This window comes from Gymnoscopelus braueri (genome assembly GCF_963280865.1).
Source record: "Gymnoscopelus braueri genome assembly, chromosome: 24".
Lineage (NCBI taxonomy): Eukaryota > Metazoa > Chordata > Actinopteri > Myctophiformes > Myctophidae > Gymnoscopelus > Gymnoscopelus braueri.
The window spans coordinates 13,203,636-13,221,196 of NC_137626.1; the positions used below are offsets into that span (position 1 = coordinate 13,203,636).

The following is a 17,561-nucleotide window of genomic DNA, read 5'->3' on the forward strand; positions in this document are numbered from 1 at the left end:
TTCTTTTTGTTTAATGTCATATAATTATCATGGTAGTCTGTAGTAAGAAGCCCTGTGATTCTGTGCTTCAGTTTTTTGGCTGTAACTGAGAAGTGTGGTCCTTTTAAAAGCAAACTAAACTGAATTAAACTCAACTCAATTTTGAACTAAAAGTGGGCTAAATTGATCTAAACTAAACCGCCTGAGCTGCGTTGTGTCTGTCTTGTCGTTTCATCTTCTCATCTTCTCTGTTCATCTCTTTGAGCGTCCAAACAGACCAGTTTGGGTGAAATGTTTACACTCTCAGGGATGAATTAGCATTGTGTTTAGTGTGACTTATCACCTCACCTCTAGTAGTTATGTCCTTTTACATATAAGTCAACAACAGCGGTGTGTCAGGGTTTGATTGATTGATTGAATACTGTATTAGACAGAAACGTAAACAGCTCGAGGCACAGCCAGTCACTGACAATTGAGCTAAAAGGATAACACAAAAAAGTCCTGGGGACCTGTTTCCATTGTGGTCCTACGTATTCAATTCAGCAACATAGCATAAAAATGACACCACAATACAATATCATTAACATGTATAAAACACTAGATGTACAAAGTAGGGGAGAAAAAAACAGTAGGCAGTTAATGCCATCACCTTTCTATTGTAGAAGTGAGTTTACCTCCCCTTTTGGCCTCCTGAAAGGTGGATTTTCAGGCCTGTTTTGAAGCCAGTGATCCACATGTATTTAACCCAATAAGACCGGGAACGCATCTGTGTCATTTTAGATATATTTGGCTATTCAAAAATAGCAGATATACAAGCTCATAGCGTGGCACCAAGTGCGGTGCTACGAGTTTGTAGATCTTTTTTTTTATCTTGAAAATGTGTGCACATCTTTGAATATATACTCTATATATTTTAAAGCGAACATTTTTAACTCAAATCTTTGCTTCTGGAGGGTCAACATATCTTGAGATGGGGGTCCGATGGGGGTCCGCAGCCAAATACATATAATTTTGGGGGGTCCTTGACATTGAGAACCACTGATATTATAGCAACATAAGTTTTTTAGAAAACTGTTAGGATTTAGAAGACACTGTAGAATCCCCCAGAAGCAAAGATTTTAGTTAAAATGTTTGCTTTAAAAATATATATATTCAAAGATTTGCACACATTTTCAAGATTTTTCAAAAGTAGCAGATCTACAAGCTCATAGCCGGCACTCGGTGCCGCGCTATGAGCTTGTAGATCTGCTATTTCTTAATAGCCAAATAAATCGAAAAATGACACAGATACGTAGGTTCTTAATGGGTGATGGGGTGGTGTCAGGGCATTCCACACTTTGGTGGCAGCGCAGTAGAAAGAGAATGCACCCATGCTTGTTCTAATGGTGGGTGGTACCAGATTGTTGTCGTCGCTCCCTCTGGTGTTGTGACTCTTTGTATAGGGCTGATCGTTGTACACACAAGTCAACAACAGGGGTGTATCAAGGATTAATATCCTTGGTTAATATCAGAATACTGATATAGTATTGATTTCAGCTGTTACATTTGCAAACATGCAAACATGCCCCGCTTTAATTACTTCAGTCTATATTAGCTTAATGACTAGTATTACAATTATATTGTCTTTTTTATGTCCACTATATTTCTATTTAGGTTCATAAAGTTAACATAAGTATAACTAAAGCATTTGAATAAAAATGTTACTTTTCAGGATTCCAATACAAAAATAGCACCAAAAAAAAAATCGGCATTCCAATTGTAAAATAGCAAAAATAGCAGATCTACAAGCTCAAAACGCGTCGCGCTGCGACGCATTTTGAGCTTGCAGATGTGCTATTTTTGCTACTTTTGTGGGACATAGAATGGCTAAATACGGCATTAATGTACGAAAAAAAGTTAAAATACGCAGGTAAGAGGTGTCTGCCCGACAGTATGCAGCAACGTGGCCCTCTGGAGTGAGTGTAGAAATATAGTGGCCCTCTCCATCATCAAAGTTACCCACCCCTGCTTTAACCCATTAAGACACTGGAACGCATCTGTGTCACTTTAGATTTCATTGGCTATTCAAAAATAGCAGATATACAAGCTCATAGCACGGCACCGAGCTTGTAGATCTGCTATTTTTGAAAAATCGTGAAAAAAGTTTTTTTTTAATATATTTTTCAAAAAACTGTTAGGATTTAGAAACATTTTAACCCTTTAAGACCTGAGGCAATTCTTTAATTTTTTTTTAAATCCTAACAGTTTTTTGGAAAAAAAAATTTGAAAAAAAAATCACGATTTTTCAAAAATAGCAGATCTGCAAGCTCGTAGCGCGGCACTCGGTGCCGCGCTATGAGCTTGTAGATCTGCTATTTTTGAATAGCCAAAGAAATCTAAAGTGACACAGATGCGTTCCAGGTATTAATGGGTTAAAGAATCGCCTCAGGTCTTAATTGGGTTAATAATGTCCTCTGTGTGTTCAGGCTCCAGCCGCTGTGCATCAAGAGCCTGAGCAACAAGGAGGTGGTGCGCGTGTCTGCGGGGGCTCTGCACTCCCTGGCTCTGACGGCACAGTCTCAGGTTAGTTTTTCCACCTCAAACTCAACGCACAGCCCCTCGAGTTAACTCTTTAATCGACACTTTAATGTTTTGCTCGCTGCTGCATCTGGAGCAACCTCCAGGGACAAGGATTCTAACTGAGCTGTGTGTGTGTGTGTGTGTGTGTGTGTGTGTGTGTGTGCGTGTGTGTGTGTGTTTGTGCGCGTGTGTGTGTGCGTGTGTGTGTGCGTGTGCGCACCTGCCCTGCAGGTGTTCTCGTGGGGCAGTAACAGCTCAGGACAGCTGGGACACATGGAGTCTCCCAGCACGATTCCCCGCCTCGCTAAGGTAAGAAACCATCGATGTTCGTCCGTTGCTCATTCACTGCCACAATTATTGCTGACCGCGTTTGCCCACTGCCAGAGATTTTTCATTTAAAAAAAAAAGTACTCAGGAGCCGAGATACAGAATTTTTAAGTTTTAAGTTAACAAGGAAGTGGATGGGAGTGTAGATCTTTAAACAATCATATCTCCTTGGTCTTTGGGTCAAATTTGAAAAAAGAACTAAAAAAAAAAAAAAAAAAAAAAAAAATTTTTTTTGAAAAAAAAAAAATTACGTTTTTTACGTCAGTGGCAGGATTGGTAAACGGGACAAATTACGTTTTTTACGTCAGTGGCAGTGAATGAGTTAACGATATTCATCATTTTGTTCACTCGGAGAGTGAACACATGAAACCCAATGGACTGTATGTTTTATTGAGAACAAAATATTACAAAATGTATTATCAGTTGCAGCAATGTGCATTCTTATTTTTTTTCTTCTATATCACAAAATCCAAAGACGGAAAAAAAAAAGACAAAAAAGAGAACCCTCAGTCTCTCCCACCCCATATACTGTTCAGTGATATTACATAAGGAAATAAAAAAAGGTTTGACGACCACTGTACTATTCCAACCCTCTGCATGTTCTCTGTTAGAAATGACAATTATCTCTGAAATGACAATCATCTCTGTCACGGATCTCGCCACTAGGCCCCCATAGAGCAGGGGTCTTCAACAGGGGGTCCGGGACCCCTAGGGGGTCCTCAGAGTCACTACAGGGGGGGCCGCCAAATATTTGTGTGTTATGACTTTTTTTTTTACCTTAACTACTTGAACCCTAGCATCCCTTTTCTGAGGAGAACTTTAGCCAAAAATAGCAGATCTACAAGCTCACAACGCCTCGCGCTGCGAGGCGTTGTGAGCTTGTAGATCGGCTATTTTTTGGCAAAGAGGTGTAGGTGTAGAGGGGAGAAAAAGTCTAATCTGAAACATAATTTTATACAATATAGAGGGGGGTCCCTGCTTCGTCTCTCTCTCAGCTAGGGGGTCCCTGGCCTGAAAGCGTTGGAAGACCCCCTGCCACAGAGTGGATAATGTAGCGATAACTCTCTCTGATTGGTTCTCCTTCCCGTCCGTCCTATCAGCTGTCAGAAGGCATCAGGGTGTGGGACGTGGCGGCGGGCGAGAAGCACACCCTGCTCCTGGCCGACGGAGACTGCATGCAGCCCATCCTCTACTACAGCGGGCAGCAGGTGAAGGAGGGCGCTCCGGAGGGCGGCGGCGCCGAGGGAGACGGGGGCGAGGAGAAGAAGAAGAAGAGCGAGGAAGGGCAGGAGGAGGAGGAGGAGGAGCAGGCCGGAGGCTGCTACACCCAGCAGCCGGTCCTCCTGCCCTTCTGTATGAATGTAAGGAGGAGAGAGGGGACGGGGGGGGACGAGACCAGACCAGTGGTGGAAAGTAACTACCGTATTTTCCGCACTATAGAGCATCGCAGTTCCCGCCCACTTCCTGGTTTTTCGTGGTGCCGGAAGGAACAACTCAATGCATTTTTCCCATTGACATTTCCAAAAATATTTATATCTATTAATTTAAGCCTCGAATCAAGCCATCATGACATGACATGAATCATGACCATAAAACGTTTTTTTCTGTGATTTTTTTTTATTTTATATTTAATTGTATGATATACTATATTTAACACATTGGGTGCCAGAGGTTTATTAAAATATTATACTTTGAGTGCCAGGATTTGTAAAAAAATTTGAACCTTTTTCAAGTAGTCACAAAATATTTTCAGTGATCACCGTCCTCACGGTGATCCCCTCATTACACACATACAGTCAGGTATACAGTATATATACGGTTTTGGCACCCAATGTGTTTTTTTTGCCGTTTTCAAAAAGAAAATATCACAGAATCAAAAGTTTTATGGTCATGATTCATGTCATGTCATGATGGCTTGATTCGAGGCTTAAATTAATAGATATAAATATTTTTGGAAATGTCAATGGAAAAATGCATTGAGTTTTTCCTTCCGGCACCAGGAAAAACCAGGAAGTGGGCGGGAACTGCGATGCTCTATAAGGCGCATCTGAGTATAAGGCACCTTCAATAAATGTATTATTTTCATATATAGGGCGCACCGCATTATAAGGCGCATCCGCACTATAAGGCGGACTGACGGTGCGGCTTATAGTGCGGAAACCAAGGGAACCAATATTGATACATATATAAGGCGCATCGGATTATAAGGCGCATCCGCACTATAAGGCGCACTGACGGTGCGCCTTATAGTGCGGAAAATACGGGTGAGTACATTTACTTTTTTTTTTTACTTAACTGAAGTATTTCCATTTTTCCTATACTTTCACTTCTACTCCACTACATCTCAGAGGCAAATATTGTACTTTTACTCCACTACAATTATTTGAAAACTTTAGTTACTATAAATTATTACATTATAAAACATAAATTAACCACTTCAGCCCTACAAGCTCACAACGCGTCGCGATGCGACGTGAGCTTGTAGATCGGCTATTTTCAAACATTTTTTAGTACTTTTACTTTTGGTACTTTTAAGTACATTTTGATACCAATACTCTTGTAGTTTTACTCAAGTAAATGTTTAATTCCTGACTTCTTCTACATTGCAGTATTGATACTTTTACTTGAGTAAAACATTTGACTGCTCTTTTCCCACGTTGTGTGTGTGTGTGTGTGTGTGTGTGTGTGTGTGTGTGTGTGTGTGTGTGTGTGTGTGTGTGTGTGTGTGTGTGTGTGTGTGTGTGTGTGTGTGTGTGTGTGTGTGTGTGTGTGTGTGTGTGTGTGTGTGTGTGTGTTCGTGTTCCAGCTGGGCTATGTGAGTGGCGTGTTCGCCGGCGGGCAGCGGTGCGTGGCGCTGTCGGACCGCAACGTCATGGGCTTCATCGCCAGCCTCCACGAGCTGGCCTCGGCGGAGAGGAAGTTCTACTGCAAGCTCTGCAGCATCAAGACGCAGATACTGCGCCCCCTGCTGGACCTTGGTGAGCGGCACAGTGATGGAGGACAAAGTACTTGAGTACTGAAATGTGGGCGGTTCACTACACATATTTAGTGATTGTGGGAATATGCTTTTATCTGTGTGTGTGTGTGTGTGTGTGTGTGTGTGTGTGTGTGTGTGTGTGTGTGTGTGTGTGTGTGTGTGTGTGTGTGTGTGTGTGTGTGTGTGTGTGTGTGTGTGTGTGTGTGTGTGTGTGTGTGTGTGTTCCAGTGGTGGAAAAAAGTACTCAAATGTCTTACTTGAGTAAAAGTATCAATACAGCAATGTTAGAAGTACTCTGTTACAAGTGAAAGTCCGTAATTCAAAATTCACTTGAGTAAAAGTGCACAAGTATTGGTATCAAAATGTACTTAAAGTACCAAAAGTAAAAGTACTAAAATGTTTGAAAATAGCAGATCTGCAAGCTCACAACTTGCAGATCGGCTATTTTCAGATAGCCTAGGTTTATAATGTAATAATCTATTTCTGCAAAGTAACTAGTAACTAAAGTTTTCAAATACTTGTAGTGGAGTAAAAGTACAATATTTGCCTCTGTGATGTAGTGGAGTAGAAGTAAAAGTACAAAAAATTGGAAATACTCCAGTAAAGTAAAGAAATACCTCAAAATTATACTTAAGTACAGCACTTGAGTAAATGTACTTAGTTTCCACCACTGCTCCCCATTGACAGGTGCCTGCCCCAGCCCGTAGGATTACATGCAAATGACCGATATATATATTTGTTTTTAACTCTTTATTTTCAGGTTTATTTTTCAGGTTTCAAAGTTTTGTAAGACAAGACATACAATCAAATAGTACAGAAAGGCAACAAGAAAAAAGCAAAAAATAAGGCAAAAACATACAGGTAATCAAACAAACAAACAAACAGAAAGAAAGAGGTCATGGGACATTCGATACCAGTAATAGAAACAGAAACATGTTTACAGGATTTGAGATGAAATGCAATAGAGAGGACGCAGCCAGCAATCACCAGAGATGCTCTAGGAGATGCAATTGTCTCACAATACTGACAAATATCCCCATAGTAGGGCAATTGTTCTGCAACCAGTTCTTTGTGATAGTTTTGTTGCTTGCTGCAAGTAGGATCTTAACCCATTAAGACCTGAGGCCGCGTCTAGAAAAAATCTAAATCCTAAAAAAAATTCAGAAAAAAAATATAAAAAAATTATTTTCACTATTTTTCAAAAATAGCAGATCTACAAGCTCATAGCGCGGCACTCGGTGCCGCGCTATGAGCTTGTATATCTGCTATTTTTGAATAGCCTAAAGACATCTAAAGTGACACAGATGCGAAACAAGAGTCAATCCTGACTCAGTCCATCCGGGGTTTGTCCAATATACAAGATTCAAAATGGATGTTTGAGTGTCCTTAGGTCTTTTCTCTGCAGAGAACCTGAGCTCGGCCCTGGGGCCCACACTGCTGGGTCTGCTCCAGACCCTGGCGTCCCGGTTCGGCCTCCTGTGCCACCTGACGGGGCGGCACTCGGCCAGCCTCACCGCCAACCTCCGGCGCGGGCGCGACGTCAAGGGCCTGCTCGTGCTGGACCACGCCGCCGTCTTCGTGGAGTCTTACCACGAGTAAGGCGTTCATAATAGCATGCAGAGATATCAGGGCTAAGACCATTAACCCATTAAGACCTGAGAAGATTCTAGAAATGTCTTCTAAATCCTAAAAAAAAATTGAGAAAAAAAATCAATTTTTTTTTTCCTCGATTTTTCAAAAATAGCAGATCTACAAGCTCGTAGCGCGGCACTCGGTGCCGCGCTATGAGCTTGTATATCTGCTATTTTTGAATAGCCTAAAGAAATCTAAAGTGACACAGATGCGTTCCAGGTATTAATGGGTTAAGACCAGGATCTGTGAGTCATTTTTAGATTTTTATTTGGCTATTACTACAAAAATAGCAGATACTGTAGCACCGAGTGCCGCGCTAATATTTGAAACATTTTCAACGTGGAGATGATTATGACGAATATGCAAAAAAGAATTGTGATTATCTAAAATCCTACTACTTTAAAGGTAGGGTAAGTGATATTTTTGGGTTAAAACAAAAAGTATTTTTTTTAAAGGTTAAAGCGCTATATTCTGATAGTAATCATTGCTATAGAGTGTTTGTTCAGTAACAGGAGTCTCCCCGTCTCTCCAGCTCTTTAATAAACAGAAAATACATTTTCTGGTAGGTGTCAAAATCTCAGCCAATCAGGAGAAAGTACCCATTTTTAAGCTTCATTTTTATAGTGTTCCAGTTCTAATTTTGCCTGCTCATTTCTTAGTGTCACCACTTCCAATTTCACTTGTTTAATCTATATCCTGATTGAGTTCTCTATCCTGATTGGATAAAATTGGAAATGAAACTGAAACTGAAACGAAAATGCATTTTCTGTTTTATAAAGAGCTGGAGAGACATGGTGACTCCTTATATGGACAGGACACTCTATAGTAACGAGCACTATCAGAACATAGACCCATTTTGCAATTATTTGAATAATTGCAAATCACTTACCCTACCTTTAACTCATTCACTGCCTGAATTATTTCTGGACGCGTTTGCCCGCTGCCAGAGATCTTTTCATTGAGAAAAAAAAGTACTCAGGAGCCGAGATACAGAATTTTTAAGTTTTAAGTTAACAAGGAAGTGGATGGGAGTCTAGATCTTCAAAAAATCATATCTCCTTGGTCTTTGGGTCAAAAAAATAAAATACATTAAAAGTCGTTCTAGTCGTTCTAGGCAGACAGGGCTTATGGGACAGAAGTCGTTTTAGTCGTTCTAGGCAGGGAATGAGTTAATTGAAATGACCTCTCCTACTACTTTAATTGAAATGACCTCCAAAATGTGTCAGGGGTTGGTCAACACACGATCACTCCACTTGCCCCGAAACTTGCCACAGACTGTTGATCAGTGCTCTGGTAGGCTGCACTAGCCTTCCCGCTTTCGTGTATAGAGGGGCGGGTTTAAAATCAGCGCGGAGAGAATGCGCCTGATCCCATTGGTTCACCGATCTGTCCGTCAGCCCCCCGCCCCGTCAACACAACATTACGAGCGACGCCCACTGCACTCTGGTTGGTTGGGGAAATTAAACACTTCCTATACCGGGTACACCGACGCGCTGGTCCAGGCTTTTATTTTTTAGCAAAACTAAACGATAAAAGCCTGGAGATCGAGGCTAGTGCTCTGGCTATAATAGGCTTCTTTCCCCGCCTTCAATGTACTTACATAGTGTACGGTTAATAAAAAACTACAATTTGTACTACATCCTAACATTTCTCAAATGTTGATCGGGCCTAGATGTGAGGGCCGCGAAGCGGCCCAAACCTCTAGTAATTGTAATTGATGACCTTGTGATTTTGTTGCATGATGACGTCATGTAGAATACGACTTACTTCCATCTCTCTTTCCAAGGTATTGCAGCTCAGTGGGCAACTTCCAGGTGATGGGGGGATTTCAGACACTGACCAAGCCCTCACTGTGAGTGTACACGCACGCACGCACGCACCAGTGGTGGAAAGTAACTATGTACATGTACTGAAGTACTGTACTTCAATACATTTTTTTGTTATTTGTACTTTACTTCAGTATTTCCAATTTCCAATGCTTTTGCTTCTGCTCCACTACATCTCAGAGGCAAATATTGTACTTTTACTCCACTACAATTATTACCGACTTCGATTATTATTACTTTATTAGTTACTACCGGTAGTTACTTTGAAGATTTTGATTATTATTACAAAACCACTTCAGCCCTATATGTACATTTCGGCCTTTTGAAAATAGCAGATCTACAAGCTCACAATGTCTACAAGCAGATCTCCAAGCTCACAATGCGTTGCGATGTGAGGCATTGTGAGCTTGTAGATCTGCTATTTTCAAAAGAGTGTATACATTTGAAGTACTTATGGTACTTTAGGTAAATTTTGATACCAATAATTTTGTACTTTTACTCAAGTACATTTAGAATTCCGGACTTTTGCTTGTGAGTTTTTTTTTTTTTTACTTAACTCTTTCAGTGCCAAGAGTATTTTCATAAAGTACTCCCAAACTGCCAGGAATTTGCGTTTTTTTTTATTTTGCAATTTTGTAATTTTTCATTCAAATAAATGATCTGATTGGGGTTTTAAACCCATAATACCAGTTCTACCAGTAGAGAGCAACAAATCGACACATTGATGATCTCGCTGGCTCACTCGCCCCCTCCCAAACAGGCTCACGTCATATCCGGTCAGAACCGGATGTTGACATTTTCGACAATCGTTGATCGCGCTAAATTACGATGCGATACACGACTACGATGACTGATCGTCACCCAGACCAAAGAGAGTAGACGTGGACCTCTCCGTTCGCTTTTTATACCGTGTGAAAAACCGTGACTTTCCCTATTCTGGCCGAAAATCACCGGAGAAAAACAACGTGACCCGGAAATGAATTTTTTTTTTTTACATCCGGCTCCGGGTGAGTCTGATGTAGTCAGGAAGCGAAAGTGATCATGAAAAATAAACAGAATAACGCGACCACAGTCAAAAGTAAAAACTCGGGATTTCTCGTGCTGGCACTGAGGGTACTCGGGGAAAAACTCGGGATATGTCGGGGCGTGGCACTGAGAGAGTTAAGTAAAACATTTTAGTACTTTTTCCACCACTGCTGAAATCAGTCGTGGAACTTTTAATCCACGCTCTCTCTCTCTCTCTCTCTCTCTCTCTCCATGGGCCCTGCAGAGATTTCTTCGGGAAGAGTCCCGAGCTGCTCCTGAAGTTGGCGGAGAGCAGCGAGGAGTGCGCCGCGCCGCCCATCGCCGACCTGCTGGCGGCGCTCTTCTACCTGCCGCTGCGACACCTCCGCGAGTACGGGCGGCTGCTGCTCAAACTGGCCACCTGCTTCGAGGTGGTACGTCAGGACAAGGACGCCGGAATTTATTGTCACTGCAGAAACCTCTTTATCTCCATAGGTTTTCCTTTTTTGTGTTTTTTCATAAATTAACCCATTAAGACCTGGAACTGTGTCATTTTTAGATTTGAGCTAAAAAGCATTATTTTACACTTTGGGCTATTCAAAAATAGCAGATATACAAGCTCATAGCGCGGCACCGAGTGCCGCGCTACGAGCTTGTAGATCTGCTATTTTTGAAAAATCGTGAAAATTTGTGCAAATCTTTGAATATATATATTTTTAAAGCGATTTTTTTTTTACTCAAATCGTTGCCTCTGGGGGGTCCCTGGAACAAAATATTTTGATGGGGGTCGGCGGCCAAATACATATCATTTTGGGGGTCCTTGACATGAAAAAGTTTGAGAACCACTGATATAGAAACATACATTTTTCAGAATACTGTTTAGATTTAGGAGACATGTAGAATCGGCTTCAGGTCTCAATGGGTTAACGCCCTAACTTGATCACACTACACTACAGCGTCACACAAAATCATGAAAATGAGCAGATCTACAAGCTCGAAACGCAGCGCGAAGCGACGCGCTATGAGCTTGTAGATCTGCTACTTTTGCTATTTTTTTTTTATCTGAAAAGTAACTTTTTTTTAACATATGAGGCTTCCACCCCGACATAGACGATGTGCTCAAAGTTGAGTTTGATTGTATCCGTGTAATAATGTTTTGGTAAGGGAATGATCTGCTTTGCTGACTCATCATGTACAATTTCACCTGAATGCGAATGCTTGTCTTTGTTCCATTATGTTCCATGATATGACATCAAAAGCTATGCTTGAGAATGTAGGTGAATGTAAAAATGTACTCATTGACTGCCAGAGTTAGACATAATTTTCTAGTTCCAAAATATATCTATCTATCAATTCATTTAAGCCTAGAATCAAGCCATCCAGGATCCTGGTGAATCATGACCATAAAACATTTAATTCTGTGATTTATTTTATTTTATTTTTTATAATAATCACAGAATCAAACGTTTTATGGTCATGCGAATCACCAGGATCCTGAATGGTTTCATTCTAGGCTTAAAATAATTGATATAAATATTTGTGGAAATCTCTATGGGAAAATTGAATGGGGTCTGGAACAATGGAACCAGAAAATGGCCGCCAGCGCTATGCCCTATTGGACGAGTTGGCGGTGTGAGCCTTGGGCCAAACGACGAGTGTACTCATCAATGGCAGTCAATGAGTTAAGTCAGGTGCAGAACAATGCATCATGGGAAGTACAGTTAAACTGAAACGTATGTACTTATCAAGGTGACTGGTTATGAATCACAAAACAGTGATTCATAGTTCTTTTTTCATCCCTCCAATATGTGCAAACAGGCAGAAGTACAGGTACGTTGCTTGTTATCGGACGTTTGTTCTTCGCTTGCATCACCTAGCCCTGCTTACATAGAGCTGACCTCATGACCTCTGGCGTCTCTATTCTGGGGGCCGACCATTCGGCAAAGGATCTAGAAGCTAGATCTACAAGCTCAGAACATGCCGTAATGCAGCGCGCTGTGAGCTTGTAGACCGGCTATTTTCAGCAAACCAAGTTTAAGGTTTAGGTGGTTTAACCCATTGAGACCTGGAACGCATCTGTGTCACTTTAGATTTCTTTGGCTATTCAAAAATAGCAGATATACAAGCTCATAGCGCGGCACCGAGTGCCGCGCTATGAACTTGTAGATCTGCTATTTTTGAAAAATCGTGAAAAAATATTTTCCAGATTTTTTTTTCAAAAAACTGTTAGAATTTAGAAAACATTTTAAAGAATCACCTCAGGTCTTAATGGGTTAACTGTGGGATGCTGCCCTGCAAAGCCAAAGTGCAGTAACTACGTTTTTGGACTCACCGACGTATATGTGTACCCCAAAAACATTGGTTCTCAAAAGTTTGAGAAACACTGTTGCAAAGGTGAAATTAGCCTTCGTGATTTTGGGAGATAAACAATTACCTCAAGAACAGATATACCATTGGTGTAATATCACTTATATGCCGATATCTCATTTCGCTGACCCGTTGAAACGCTTTTATCTGCTATTTTTTTTAAATAGTGAAAATGTGTGCAAATCTTTCAAATATATATATTTTTAAAGCAAATATTTGTAACTCAAACATTTGCTTCTGGGGGTCCCTGGAACAAAATATTTTGAGAAGGGGGTCCGCGGCCAAATACATATACGTTTTGGGGTCCTTGACATGAAAAAGATTGAGAACCACTGACATAGTAACATAAGTTTTTTTCAAAAAACAGTTAGGATTTAGAAGACATTTTGTAGAATCAGCCTCAGGTTAAACTAATTTATCAGTAAAACCATTTTTTCCGTAGTTACTGCACTTTGGCTTCGTATGGCGGATTGGTAAATGGTGCATTTATGTAGTGCCTTTATCCAAGGCGCTTTACAATGATTGTGCATTACAATCACCCACACATTCATACACCAATGGCAGAGGAAACCATACAAGGCACCAACCTAATCATCCTAAGCAATTAGGGGTTCAGCGTCTTGCTCAAGGACACTTTGACACTAACTCTGGGAGAACCTCATGTTGAATTAGATTATGCTGTAGTGCTCATTGGTTGAGCTAAACGTGTGTGTGTGCGTGTGCGTGTGCGTGTGCGTGTGCAGAGCTCCAGTGACTACCAGAGGCTGCAAGATGGCTGCTCTAAGTTCGAGGCCCTGGACCTTCACCTGAAGAGGAAGAGGAAGGAAGCAGACTACACCTACCACTTCTGGAAGAGCTTCCCTGGCAAGATGACGGTATGCTGTGTGTGTGTGTGTGTGTGTGTGTGTGTGTGTGTGTGTTTGCAGATTATTATGAGTATAAATAAAATTAAGTAGTTAAAATCTGGGAAAGACGACACTTATATCATATTACAATATCCAACATGCCAGACTATATATCAATATATTTCCCAACCCTAGAATTGGCTATTCATTGTCTCAATCCATTTCATTCTCTGCATTAGAATTCCTAGATGACATAAGACGTTAAAGGGATAATTCACTTTAAAAAATAATTTGGGGTCATTTTATCGTCTACTCAGGCTTTTGGGAGCACCCCGGACAGTTTTTAAGTAGTTGTGAAGAAGTTAACTTCAAACTCCATTTTAACCATGTTAGATTCATCGGAAAGTAAACACCCGTCCTTGGTTCTGGTGACTGATAGTGTCCTTCTAATACGTGAGGAGACCGTGTTTTTTTCAATTATTTTTTTATTATTATTATTTGTTTTGGAAAATTCAAATTAAAAATTGAAATTCAATAAAACAATTAAATAAAATTAACGGAAAAAAATTATCGAAAAAACACGTCCCCCTCGCGTATTAGGAGGGCAGGATGAGTCACCAGAACCAAGAACGGGTGTTTTTGATGAATCTAACAGGTTAAAAATGGAGTTTGAAGTTATAATGGGTTTGTATAGGAAGGGGGTGTGTCTGATAAAAAATGAATATCAAATATCTAAATACTGAATCAAGCAACTTAAAAACTGTCTGGGGGGGCTCACAAAACCTGAGTAGACGATATAATGACCCAATGTTTTTTTTTTTAAGTGAAATATCGCTTTAACCCTTTAAGGCCGGGAAGGGAACGCATGTGTGTCATTTTAAGATTTCTTTGGCTATTCAAAAATAGCAGATATACAAGCTCATAGCGCAGCACAGAGTGCCGCGCTATCAGCTTGTAGATCTGCTATTTTTAGAAAAATCCTGAATATTTGTGCAAATCTTTTATATACATTTTTAACTCAAATCTTTGCTTCTGGGGGTCCCTGGAACAAAATATTTTTAGATGGGAGGGGGTCCGTGGTCAAATACATATTATTTTGGGGGTCCTTGACATGAAAAAAAGTTGATAACCATTGATAATATAGCAACATAAGTCAAAATTAAAAAAATGTAGGAAAAAAAAACTGTTAACACACACACCGGCGATTATGCGAATATACGCAAAATTAGGACTCGTTCCGAATAATTAAAAGACACTTTTTCGCTTCGCTTTTTCGCTTTTTTGCTCCATGGAAGCCTCCATTGACTTTATAAGGTTTTTTTTAAAAAAAACGTATTATTCGCATGAAAAATTCGCCCCCGGTGTGTAAGGACCTTTAGGATTTAGAAGACATTTGTAAAAATCCCCAGAAGCAAACATTTCAGTTAAAAACTTTCGGTTTAAAAAAAGTATATATATATTCAAACTAAAGATTTGCACACATTTTCACGATTTTTCAACAACAACAAAAAAATAGCAGATCTACAAGCTCATAGCGCGGCACTCGGTGCCGCGCTATGAGCTTGTAGATCTGCTATTTTTTATATATAGCCGAAGAAATCTTAAAATGACACAGATGCGTTCCCGGTCTTGAAGGGTTAACATAGAGACAATGGTGTGTGTCTGCCTCGCCTCTGCTTCCCCCTCCTTCAGGACTCACTGCGTAAGCCGCACCGCCGTCTGATCTGCGAGAGCAGCAACAAGGCGCTGACCCTACAGAACGCCGGCCGCTTCTCCGTCAACTGGTTCATCCTCTTCAACGACGCCCTGGTGCACGCACAGGTCAGCTACACACAAGCATAGAGATGCACACACGCACGCACACACATCAGCAACACAGTAAGGTAGGCCGATACAGACAGACGCAAAACCAGTGGTGGAAGTACTCGGATATTTTTTACTTAAGTAAAAGTAGCAATACCACGATATAAAAGTAAAAGGCCTGGGTTCAAAATGTTACTTGAGTAAAAGTACAAAAGTATTGGCATCAAGATGTACTTAACCCATTAAGACATCTGTGTCCTTTTTAGATTTGAGCTAAAAAGGCATTATTTTACACTCTGGCTATTCAAAAATAGCAGATATACAAGCTCATAGCACGGCGCAGAGTTTTGAGAAATCGTGAACATTTGTGCAAATCTTTGAATATATAGGTTTTTAAAGCGAACATTTGTAACTCAAATCTTTGCCCCTGGGGGTCCCTGGAACAAAATATTTTGAGATGGGGGTCCGCGGCCAAATACAAATAATTTTGGGGGTCCTTCACATGAAGAAGTTTGAGAACCACTGATATAGAAACATACGTTTAAAAAAAAAAATAATGTTAGGATTTAGAAGACATTTTGTAGAATCGGAACCTCAGGCCTTAATGGGTTAAAGTACCAAAAGTAAAAGTACTAAAATGTTTGAAAATAGCAGATCGGCCTGGGCCGCAGCGTGGCGGTCCAGGCACCCTACGCTGCAATGCCAGCCTGACGGCGTGTCGCGGGTTCGAGTCCCGATCCCGACGACCTTTGCTGCGCGTCACTCCCCATCTCTCTCTCTCCCCGTTTCCTGTCAGTCGACTGTCCTATCAATAAAGGCAGAAAAAGGCCCAAAAAAAAAAAATCATTAAAAAAAGAAAATAGCAGATCTACAAGCTCATAACACGTCGTGGTGAGCTTGTAGATCGGCTATGTTCAAATAGCCTAGGTATAAAATAGGGCTAAAGTGGTTAATGTATGTCTTATAATATAATATACTTTTATCTGCAAAGTAACTAGTAACTAAAATAAATTTAAAATAATTGTAGCGGAGTAAAAGTTTTGAACATTGGAAATACTCCAGTAAAGTAAAAGTACCTCAAAATTGTGCTTAAGTACAGTACTTGAGTAAATGTACTTAGTTACTTTACACCACTGGACAAAACACACATTTACACTTGCATAATTTTGCACATGCTCATAAATGCACGTATATGTACCAGCACATGCAAAAGTCAGCTAGACGGACACACGCACGCACGCACGCACACACGCACACACACACACACAAGCACCTCTTCCTGCATGGGCTGTGTCAAATCTCTTTTCTGAAACGCTGTTCCTGGTGTGTTTTCAAGTATTTGTGTGTGTGTGTGTGTTTGTCTCCGTGCTGTCAGGGCGTGGCGCCTTATAAAAGTCTCGTAAGTACAAGGAGCCAGTGAAAAAAAACGGTAGCGATACCCCTCCCCACCACCCCCAAATCTAGTATCTCTCTCTCTCTCTCTCTCTCTGTCTCTGTCTCTGTCTCTGTCTCTCTCTCTCTCTCTCTCTCTCTCTCTCTCTCTCTCTCTCTCTCTCTCTCTCTCTCTCTGTCTGCCTCGCTGACTGTCACTTCGCTGCAGTGGTGGAAAAAGTAATCAAATGTTTTACTTAAGTAAAAGTATCAATACTGCTATGTAGAAGTACTCTGTTACAATTAAAAGTCCGGAATTCAAAAATTACTTGAGTAAAAGTACTTGTAGATCGGCTATTTTCAAATAGCCTATGTATAAAATAGGGTGTATGTTTCATGATATCATAATTTATATCTTTAAAGTAACTAGTAACTAAAGTTTTCAAATAATTGTAGTGGAGTAAAAGTACAATATTTGCCTCTGAGATGTAGTGGAGTAGAAGTAAAAGTATTGGAAATTGGAAATACTCAAGTAAAGTACAAATACCTCAAAATTGTACTTAAGTACAGTACTTAAGTAAATGTACTCAGTTAGTTTCCACCACTGCTTCGCTGTCTGTCACTTCGCTCTCTGCCTTCCTTGCTCTCGTTCTCTCGTTCTCTTTTCTCACTTTCACTTTATCTTCCTCTTCTTCTGTGTCTGCCTTCGCTTCAGTCCTTGGGGGGGGGTCCCCCATACCACCCCCCCCCCCCCCCCCCCCCTGAGCATTTTGGTCCCACTTCCCCAGTTGTGATGATGCCTGTTTTTCTTTGACTATAGCACTCTTTTTTTTCTTGTATCATGATCTGATGAAACCGTGTTCTCTTGTT

At 40.7% G+C, this 17,561-nt stretch overlaps 1 protein-coding gene across 1 annotated transcript in view; it reads left to right on the plus strand.

The window, feature by feature from the left end:
- als2b (alsin Rho guanine nucleotide exchange factor ALS2 b) overlaps positions 1 to 17,561 on the plus strand; it is a 68,899-nt gene that overhangs the window by 19,668 nt on the left and 31,670 nt on the right. Inside the window, 9 exon segments of the mRNA XM_080422677.1 lie at positions 2,445 to 2,541; positions 2,770 to 2,847; positions 3,966 to 4,226; positions 5,672 to 5,843; positions 7,248 to 7,437; positions 9,261 to 9,326; positions 10,571 to 10,739; positions 13,416 to 13,547; positions 15,210 to 15,338. Coding sequence (XP_080278803.1) covers positions 2,445 to 2,541; positions 2,770 to 2,847; positions 3,966 to 4,226; positions 5,672 to 5,843; positions 7,248 to 7,437; positions 9,261 to 9,326; positions 10,571 to 10,739; positions 13,416 to 13,547; positions 15,210 to 15,338 — 1,294 coding nt within the window.